This window comes from Drosophila gunungcola, unplaced genomic scaffold, assembly GCF_025200985.1.
Source record: "Drosophila gunungcola strain Sukarami unplaced genomic scaffold, Dgunungcola_SK_2 000071F, whole genome shotgun sequence".
Classification (NCBI taxonomy): domain Eukaryota; kingdom Metazoa; phylum Arthropoda; class Insecta; order Diptera; family Drosophilidae; genus Drosophila; species Drosophila gunungcola.
Window position 1 is genome coordinate 479,732 of NW_026453234.1, and position 10,145 is coordinate 489,876.

Here is a 10,145-nt window from a genome sequence, read left to right on the forward strand (position 1 = left end):
AAGTGGTTCCCTCTTCATCTGAGACCTTATTCCGAGTTCATGGAGGCATTGCGTAACAAATTTGTGCTTTTAATGGGATTGCTGTGGTATAATAGAATTTTTTGTCCAAAAATCAAGATTTTTAGATTGAAAAACCAAATTAGTCATAAAATCTTGGTTCGTTGGGTTCTTCTTGGTGCAAAATGGACCCAAAGCTACCGATGACGACCCATGCTACCGATCCTCATCACTTTCTAGTTGAATTTAATAAGTACAATTTTCGTCCAATTTTTGCACTTTCCATAAGGGGTTACATCACTAATTTTTTGCGAAAATTGGCCAAAAACAAAAGTCTCCAGGTTTGAATCCCAATTGATTGGAGGTTCTAAAACGAGTTCAAAGAGGTGTGACATTCCAATTTTGGGCCATTAATGGCATCTTTATGGCTAAATCACAGAGATTCTTGTCCGAAAATCATTTTTATTTTTATGGCCAATGAACTGCATTTTTTTTTTCCAAGAATAGAAACTTTTATGTGAAAACATTATTTTAACTTAAAATACCAGTTAAACTCCAACACTTTGAATATCACTAAAATTTTGCAAACTTTGCATTTTATTTCTGTTGTTTCTTTTTTGTTGCTGTTTTATCAGGCTGTTATTTTAAAGAATTATTTTTCTCGAGAACATTTTTCTTTTTGCTTGAACTTCACATACATAGTCGATTTTGTTGTTTGTTGTACAATACATAAAAAGAAATATGCGTGTTATTGTGTATCTATATTATATACGCTTGTTATTATGTATGTAAATATATAGTCGTATAGGGTGTTAAGTATATTGATCAAGTAAACATGACATGATTTGACTAATTTTAGTGTTCCTTCGGTTAAAGTGAGATGTGGTACAAAAGCGGGAATCTGGGTGAGAGGGCGGGACGAGTGTGTGTGTGTTTGTGTGTGGGGGGGAGGGGTGGGTCGAGTGGGAGGTGGGTGTTGGGTGGATTGGGAGGGCGACTACGAATTTTTTTTGGGGGGGATGGGTTAACAAATTTTGGACATACACTTAATCGGTATCAATATTTTTACACTAACTAAATATACAAATCAACAAACGCCAAACGATCGGCACTCAAAGATCGGTACTATATATATACATCGAGTGGGCCGTGAGACGGATAGTGAGTGAGAGAGAGATAGCGAGTGACTGAGGGAGAGAGAGCGAGAGCAGGACATACATATTTTTTGCCTTTATTTGAACGAACTTTTCTTTCTTCCTTTAGATGCTGCGACATTTATAGTGCTGGCAAAAGTCTAACCTAGACGTTATATATTTTAGCATATGTATATTGTATATATATATATATAACTAGAGGAGGGCACTCGGCCGCTCAAACTATCAACAAGTTATCTAATGTTAGCTCAAAAAAAAATCATAATAATATTACAATCGATTATTGATAGGAAGAAAATGATGCAATCATCGTTACATCGTTATTGTGGATTAGGGATTAGGGCCGCAGGACGGGATTGCATGGGGGCGTGTGGTAGGTGGTGTTTGGTGCCGGACTGTGGTGGGTGGTGGGTGTGGTTGCAGGGTGGTGGTGGTGCTGTTGGATGGATGAGTAGTGGGCGCTTCTCCAAAACGGATAAGTAGTAAAATGCTTAGACGTATAAATAGGCTCTCCTAATGTTAGTATGTAATAATCACATTGACTGCCGACTCCAGCTTCAGCTCCAGCTCCAGATCCAGCTCCAGCTCCCTCCTCTGTGTCTGCGGACTACATGTGATGCCACTGCATCACCGCCACATTGGTGTTGTCATTCAGCCGGGCGATCTCCTCGTGCAGCCCATGGCCCAGCCATTGCAGAAAGATGCGGCTGTAGGCCGCCTGGCAGAGCCTGAGCGGATTGCCCCGCCGCAGGCCCTGATCCGTCTCGCCGTACTCGTCCAGGTACGGCGGCTGGGCAAAGCAGCCCTTGCCGCGCCCCAGATACACCACCTGGCAGTCGCGGATGCGCAGAAAGATGCCCACCTCGGCGCCGCAGGCGTGGGCATGGTGCGTGCACGCGCCCACCATCAACTTGCCCAGCTCTGGCTGGCAGCAGTACGACTGGCCGCACAGGATGGAGCCGCAGATCAGACACATCGTCGGCGTCTTCATCTCCTCGCGCTCGTTGTTCGGACAGAAGATGTCCGACACGCTGTTGATCAGATCGCTGTAGTCGTCGTACAGCGGTATGAGGCGCGGCAGCGGGCGCAGGCACGGCTCCACCTGCAGGGATCGGGCCGTGTCCGGCTGGCAGCGCTCCTCCACCTCGCGGCCAATGTGCGGATGCGAGGCAAACGAGTGCATCATCGTGGCGTACACCGTTTCCATGTCGAAATACACGCCCAGCTGGGGGTCCAGGCCCAGGTACTGGCACATCAGCTCGAAGCGGTCCGGCTGATCAGTGGGAAACGTGTCCGGGAAGTCGACGTCGGTGAGGCAGCGATAGAAGAGGCAGGCGCAGCGCAGGAACGAGCTCATCTGACGCTGCACGTACTCGAGCAGCAGTGCCAAATGGTGCGGTTCGCATGGTATCACCACTGTTTGCTCCTGTCCCTGTCCCTGGCCCTGGCCCTGCTCCTCATCCTTGCGCTCCTCCGCCAGCTGCTGCTGCGTGTTCCTCTGCAGCACCCTGGCCGGGATGTTGTAGCGGCGATAGAAGGCCACCATGTTGTCCCGGATCCTCGTCGGCAGCTGCTCCACATAGCCCAGTTGCGTTAGCTCGGCATGCGGCGTCTCTGCCGTCCGTTTGGCCTGCTCCTTGTCCGCATCGAAGCAGAGCACCGCCTTGGTCAGGTGGGCCAGGAACATGGTCTGGAGGATGTAGAAGTCGAACATGCTGCCGCTGGGTATGACGGTTAGCGGGCCTGTACAAAATACACTTTAGTTAGCTCCAGATTATTAAGCATTACTATCAGTGTTGGGACACTGTACCTAGACTCTTGTTCCTAGGTACACTTTTTTGATACCTAATTCCTTACCTAGGTAATCATATATGAGGCTACCGTTTACCTTACCTAGGTAACGACTTTTATTTATCTTCAAAATTAGCTGTTTGGTATTTAGATACTGAAATATTTTTATTCGATTGAGTTTTGTATTATTTTCCTCAATATGTTTCATAGTTTGTTACATGTTTCTACAAGCAGACTTCATTACCAGGGCGTATACACAATATTACAATTCCTCTGCAACTTATTGAAGAACAAATTGTTCTCAAAATTATTATTAAAAGATGTTTTTTTTTTAAATTTTCTTTTGTGTACCTTTTACCTAACCCTAAGTACCTATTTTGACAAGTACCTTGTACCTTGGCTAGATCCAAAAAAAAAAAAAAAAAACTAGTACCTTTCCCAACACTGATTAACAAGCAATGCGGCGCACTCACCACTCTCGCCGGCCATCAGATTGAGCACTCCGAACTGGAAGGAGACCAGCACGCGGAAGCAGTCCCACTCCAGCACACTGGTGCCCTTCTGGTTGAACACGGTGTCCAGCAGTCGGGCGGCAAACTCCGTCTGCCACTCGTTCGTCCAGAGCGAGGGCGAGGCTGAGAAGCGCGAGCAGGCGCGCACCAGGTTGATGGCACAGCTCTGGTGGCGCATCGGCAGCTCGGCCTTCAGCGGCTTCTGTGTCTCGAACAGGTAGATCTCGAGGGACTGCATCGTGTAGCTGCAGGTGTCCCACAGCATGGGCACCGTTTCGATGCTGTCCGTGTCCAGGGGCGTGCCAGCCGGATGGTCCTTCGGGTGCGGCTGCTGACTCTGCGTGGCATTCAGCAGGGCCTTGCTGAGGAAGGCCATTACGTCGCTGTAGTTGGAATGCAACTCGGGGGGATTGGGGATCAGCTGGACGCTCCGCTCGAACTGCGCCATGTCCGCCACAACGCCGGACTTGCGCAGGATGGTGGTCACACTCGGCAGCGTCTTCAATTCGACCAACTTCATGGCGGCCAGCTCGCTGGCCTGTGTGCGCATGATCTCCGCGAAGCTGTCCAACGGCAGATAGCTATCGGTGGCCAAAGGGGTTGTGTTTGGTGTGGACGAGGACGAGAAGGCGGGCAGCGCCTCGGTCACCGGGAGCACGGTGTTGCTCAGGGTGCGGCAATAGGGACAGTGGAACTCGACGTTGTGCGCCGGACTGAGGGCCACGCGGTTGCGGTGCGGACGACGCTGCTCCTTGGACTCCTCGTTGCTGTAGTACTCCTGCCAGCAGCTGTAGTGCATCACGTGGCCGCAGCAGCTCATGTGCAGGGCACTGGGGCTGGCGCGCATTTGGGGCGTGGTGAAGATCACCCTCGAGGTCTGGACGAAAGCGGAGCTGACCAGCGGCGGACCGCTGCGGCTGATGGCACAGTTCTCGAAGCACAGGATGCACTTGAAGTTGTTGTCGCTGCCCGTGTAGAACTTGCGCTCGGGCCCCAGACAGGCCACGTTCTGCTTGAGGGCCACAGCTCCCTGCTCCTCCTCGTCCTCCACGTTCGCCTCGGCCGGTATGTCCTCCCACTCCATGGCGCCCGTGGCCGTCGACGAGTCCTCGCCCGCACTCTCCTTGTCGCTGGCCGAAAACATCTCCGCATGGTTCTTCATGAACGACTTTTGGGCACTCTTCATCTGGGCCATGATCTTGGCCCGACTCTCGGCCACCATGCGGGCGCGCAGCTTCTTCTCCTGGCTCGCCTGCTCCTCGGAGCTCAGCGGCTGCTCCTCCCCGGCGCTCTGTTTAGAGCAACTCGGCCCAGCACCGCCATCGCTGGGCGCCTGCTTGGCCTGCAGCTCCTTGTACCGCTTAATGGTCCACAGCACAAAGTCGCGATGAGCCTCCAGCTGGCGGGGTGATTAAACACAGGTTTTATAAAGATAATTGCTTTTGGGCAAGACTTTAAATACTTACCCTGGGACAGCGGGCCAGTTCCTCCAGCTTCTCCAGGATTCCATACTTGGGCGAACGCTCGTAAAAGCTCAGGAAGGGGTAGTGCTCACTGAGCTCCTCCTGAATGGCGAAACCCAGCAGATGGAGCACCTGTAAGCGAATAATAAACGCAACATTGGGCTTTGTGAAGGCACACATATGTACATATGCAAGGCGATTCGATTACCTTCTGGAGATGCGATTCGGTGAAGGAGCGACTGCGCGCATCCAATGCCCGGTCCATTACCAAGGTGCAGATGCTGAGGAACACGTTGCACTGCAGGATGTTGGCCATGGATCTGCAAGGGAAAAGGCGGTCAGGCATAAGAACATGAACATGCACGTATGTATACACAGTAGGTTGTCAAAAATCTCTCCCTTCCGCCTTTCTGTCTCTTGAAAAAGTTATGGACGTGCAAAGCATTGAATAAAGAGCAAAAGAGCGGAAGGGTGATGATATTGGACAAGCTTATCCGGAAACCAAGGAGACTCACTTAAAGGCTGGCGTTAGCTGCGGCAGCATCGGCGGAGGACAGCAGACGAGCTGCTTCTTGGCCTTGCGACGCTCGCGCTGCAGCTCCTCGGCCTTGGACTTGTCCTCCTTGGTGTAGTGATAGAAGTACACGTTGAACTCCTCGAACAGGTGCTCCTTCAGCTCGTACACGCCCTTGCTGTCGACTCCAACGGGCTTCTTGAACACGGCCACCGTGTTGATGACGTCCTCGAAGATGTTGTCGCTGTTCCCGCCATTGCCATCTGGCAGAGCGCGACTGAGCTCCGAGTGCGAATAGGACTTGGTGCACAACAGCTGGATGATCTCCTTGCGCAGACGGTCCTCCTCCGTTACAATCGAAACGCCCGGCATCCAGCGCTCGCCGATGATCACGATCAGGAGCTCGAGGAACTCGTCGATCATCGATAGCTGTCGCATGAACTCATCGTCCACGGGATTCTCCGCCAGCACGCTCTCGTAGTTGGAATGCGCCCAGGCAATCAGATTGAACTTGTTCAGCACATGGATGAGGAACTCGTTGCTCTCCATCAGCGAGGCGCCAATCTGCAGGCAGACAATGTCCCTGTCCAGCATCTCGACGCGGCAGCGCACGTTGCGATAGAAATAGAGCTGGTGCAGCAGCGAGTAGCCGTTGCGGCGCCACATGCCCGCGGCCACTTGGGCGATCATCGCATGGGTGCACAGAACGGGCTCGATGATCCCCCTGGGTGTCAGCTTGCTGTTTAGGGCCTCCGTCTCCGTCTGCAGGCTGTCGTAGGTCATGTCGTGGGCGCCCAGGTGCAGATAGATGCCGGCATAGAAGCGCGTGAGTGGCAGGTGGATGGACACCGGCTTCACCGACACGTCGTACATCAGGCAGCTGGCCACGTGGCCGGCCACACTGCGGGCCTCCGCCTTCTCGGCGCCCACGATGAAGCTGTTGCCCACCAGCGCCCGCACCGACATCTTGTAGAGCTTGCGCAGCAGTTTCACATCGCCGGCCGCCCATTCGATCACCTGCGAGATGGTCGTGGCCAGCTTGATGTGCAGATTAAAGGCGCACTCCCACTCCGGCTCGTAGTCCATGTGCTGGCCCGTCTGCCGGGTGATCGACTCCATGCCCTGCATCACGTTCAGCACGCGCATCAGGGCGCGGCAGCCCTCGAGGAAGCCGCTGCGCAGGTCGTTGCTCAGCACCTCCGGCTTTAGGCTGAGCAGGTAGCGCAGATCGTACAGTATGTAGTTGGCCCGCTTGAAGAAGGTCAGGCTGGCGATGTTCTTGCTGAAGTGCAGCGTCTTGTTCTGGATGAACTTCTCGATGGCCACGTGATAGAACGTGTGCAGCAGCTTGTCGAAGATGCCCTCGTGGGCGATCAGATGGTGAGCGATGCTGGGCACCGTGAACAGCTGCACGCTGAGCGAAACGATCGAGAAGGCGTGGTCGTGGTCGTCGCTGATGAAGTCCTCCACAATGGTGGCGTAGCGGCGCGAGAACTCCTGGGCCAGCACCATCTTGTTGTCGTACTCCATGAGCATGCCGGAGATGAGCAGGCGGTGCCAGCAGGTGCGCGCCGTCTTCCACAGCTTCACATCGTACTCCAAGATGTGGCGGATGCAGAAGGCCTCCTGCTTGCGCTGCACCAGCTCGGCGAACGTCTTGCGGAATAGGTAGTGGCGCACCAGGAACTCCTGGAACCAGCCGAGCAGCTGCAGGGCGAACTGCTGGCAGGCCACGGCCCCGATGTGCAGCACCGACGTCCTCAGCGACTGGTTGTTGCGCGGATTCGACAGCAGGGCGCTCGGCGGTATCATCTGGTTCTCGATGGCCGTCTTCAGGTCGTTGCATTCCTTAAAATACAAATAGAAGGAAACCAAAGATTCCAATTCAATACGTTTAAGTTACTTGGAATTAGCTTGTATTTAGCTTACCTTAAAGGTATCGCACTTCACCACGGCTCGCCCCTCGCGATCGATCGCCGCCACAATCTCCATGGCGTCCTTGTGCCGGCACTTGGCGATCTTGGTCAGCGTCTGGATCACCTGGTCGAACGTGTGCGACTCGTCGTTGTAGAGCACCGTGCAGAACTGCGCCCCGTCCAGCTGGCCGTCCTTCACGTTACCGCCCTCCAGGCACTGCAGACTGGCGTTTGGCTCGATCTCCAGATAGTTGACGCAGAAGGCGAGGATCGCCCCGAAGCAGATCTCCGCCCGCTCCAGCACAGCCTCGGTCAGGATCTTGCTCTCCAGCGGATTCTTGCGATTCGCCTGTTGGAAAGTGTGGGCGTTACAAACGGTCAACTCTATTTGCTATTCTATTGGTTACAAGACAAAGACCATTGCTAAATGAAAATCGACTAAAACACATCATTTCAATCGAACAAGTTATATAGTGTTTAATGTTTTACGTTTTGGCAACAATATAATAATAGTAAAATGAGCAAACATATTTAAATTGTTATCCTAATTTTAAATTGAATATTGGGTTAAAAATCTTAAAATCTGCTGCAATATTTTCTACTCTTTGAAACATATAACATATTTTAAATGTTACTAATATAGGGATGGATTTTTGCTTTTGTTTTAGTTAGTTAGATTCTACTTTAGTTCTGGGTGCATATAGCATCTGAATACGCCTTTCTTTGGCTACTGACCAGATGCAGCTGGCAGTAGTGATCCTTCTTCCAGGCCTCGTCGTCGCCGCAGTCGCAGCAGCCGCCGCCGCCGGAGGTGGACATCTTGTACTTGTGGAAGCGATGCGCCGAACGCTTGAAGCAGTTGACGCAGAGCACGCAGGTGGGATCAACGCCGCACTCGCGGCAACTGTAGGTGGGCTCCCCGTTCTTGAAGACCTTGCCGCAGACGGTGGCCGTGTTGCCCTCCAGCCGGAGCTTCTCCAGTGCGGAGGCGGGACTGTCGCCCAGCATGAACTCCACCAGCACGTCGATGATCTCCTCCTTGGCCAGCGCCTCCTTGAACATGCACTTGACTGAAATGGATTAGGACGTCATCAATTGCAACCAAATCAAGGGTACTCAATGGGACGGGTCTTAATGCTATCGATGGAGTGCGCAATGGGAAGCTTAGCTGGTTGGTGTGTGGTCCGCTGATCCACTCCAGATTTACTGGCTTGGATGGTTGGATGGTTAGATACGATTCGAGTGGATTGGATTGAATTGGATTGGATTGGATGGACGAGTTACGGTAAGTGCGAGATTGTGCCAATTAAATTGAATATGGTCTTGTTTGGGTGTTCGATGGGTGTTGTTAGTAGTCATGGATTTGGGGAAGTCCTCACAAACGGTGGTGCTTGTTCTCGAAAATGCTTTTTCGTTTGCAAGTCATTCCAGAAACTTTAAATATGTATGTGTGTGTGTGTACATACACAAGTTATACTCACGAGTAAGCGCATTGTTATCTGTAAGAAAAAAAATAGAATTAAATTAGTTAAAATTAAAGACTATTCCAAATAAGATAATAAATGTTTACAAATTTGTTGTATTTTATATAAAAATGTATTAAATTTAAAAAAAAACGAGTACTTTTAATAACATATTTTGGATTTTATAACGGAAAAAGTACATATTATAAATACATATGTATGTATATATGAAACTGAATTTGCCAAAGAAATAAATTGTAGTTCATAAACTAATTGTTTTTATTAGAAGTTCCTAAAGTCACCCTTTCGCCTTATTTTCTAACCAACTAATTGCTTTAACATATATTAAACATTTTAAATATTAATAACTATTTGGCCAAATGAAACGATATTAATAAATTTATGTATTCGTTAAAATTATAGTGAGGCCAAACTTCAAATATTATTATTAGTGTAAGCCAGATTTTATATGTCCAAATGTCTTTTGGTTAATAGAAATTATAGACGGCTTGAAGAGGCTTAGCTTTATTAGCTTAACAACTAAACACAGTGACTCATGTGCGAATTTTTATCTTTTGTTTTTATAGCTTTTTTAGGCCGTGAGTAATGCAATAGCGATAATAGCCATGCTAAAGTATCATTTAAATTTTAGAACAGGTCGGACCGCACCGCATGGAGATAATGATCGTGATCGTGATCATGATCGCTACTACATACATACATATGTATGTATAATATTGAGGTTGGGCGACCGCAAAAAGAGAACCGCAGGCGAAGACGAAAAGAAACCTTCGGCCTAAACGAGTTTTCGCAACCAAATCAAATCAAGTCAAATCAAAACAAAACCCACAAAACGTATTCGAATTCAAATGGAAATGCAAATGCAAATGCGAACGCAAACCACCATTACAACAAATGCAGTTCAAGGTCGCCACAATCGCTGTAAACTCTGCAGCGCAGAATTGAAAAAGAGAGCGATAAGTTTTCATTATAATCTATTATCAACGCATCTGACGTAGCTTCAGGGCTATCAGTAAAAAATATAGCAACACATACATATGTATCTTATGCCTACTAAGTCTGCAATGCACATAGAGTAAATCAAGATAGTATAGAAAACTCTGGATGTAAATAAAGGCCGAACTTTGGGGCTCGAAACCATAATAACATTATTTTTAGATGAAATACAAATTGAAATCAAGTACAATTTGAAGTTCCCTTTAATGTAATGTATTTAATAGATCGATAATTACTCCGGTACATTCCCACCCCAAGCTTATTAATTGTTTTAGTGGCCCAATGTGGAAAATAGAAAAAAAAAACACTAAAGCAACA

General features: G+C 49.3%; 1 protein-coding gene across 2 annotated transcripts; it reads right to left on the reverse strand.

The window, feature by feature from the left end:
• Positions 1-559: 559 nt before the first annotated feature.
• LOC128264497 (E3 ubiquitin-protein ligase UBR1) lies at positions 560-8,897 on the reverse strand. 2 transcript variants are annotated; one of them, XM_052999992.1, is made up of 8 exons: positions 8,829-8,897; positions 8,083-8,417; positions 7,361-7,696; positions 5,433-7,279; positions 5,126-5,237; positions 4,921-5,049; positions 3,416-4,853; positions 560-2,894 (listed from the first exon to the last, which is right to left on the reverse strand). In XM_052999992.1, the coding sequence occupies exons 2-8, from the start codon at positions 8,407-8,409 to the stop codon at positions 1,759-1,761; spliced, it is 5,325 nt and encodes a 1,774-aa protein (XP_052855952.1). In that variant the 5' UTR covers positions 8,410-8,417; positions 8,829-8,897; the 3' UTR covers positions 560-1,758. The 2 variants fall into 2 exon arrangements, with proteins under 2 accessions (XP_052855952.1, XP_052855953.1); XM_052999993.1 differs by having other exon boundaries at positions 8,814-8,844.
• Positions 8,898-10,145: the final 1,248 nt, after the last annotated feature.

Excerpts from the sequence above, each read along its gene's own strand:
- LOC128264497 (XM_052999992.1), bottom strand. The coding sequence starts at position 8,409 with ATGTTCAAGGAGGCGCTGGCCAAGGAGGAGATCATCGACGTGCTGGTG. Across the intron at positions 5,050-5,125 it reads CCGAATCGCATCTCCAGAAG|GTGCTCCATCTGCTGGGTTT; the intron begins GTAATCGAATCG and ends ATTCGCTTACAG. Across the intron at positions 4,854-4,920 it reads AACTGGCCCGCTGTCCCAGG|CTGGAGGCTCATCGCGACTT; the intron begins GTAAGTATTTAA and ends TCACCCCGCCAG.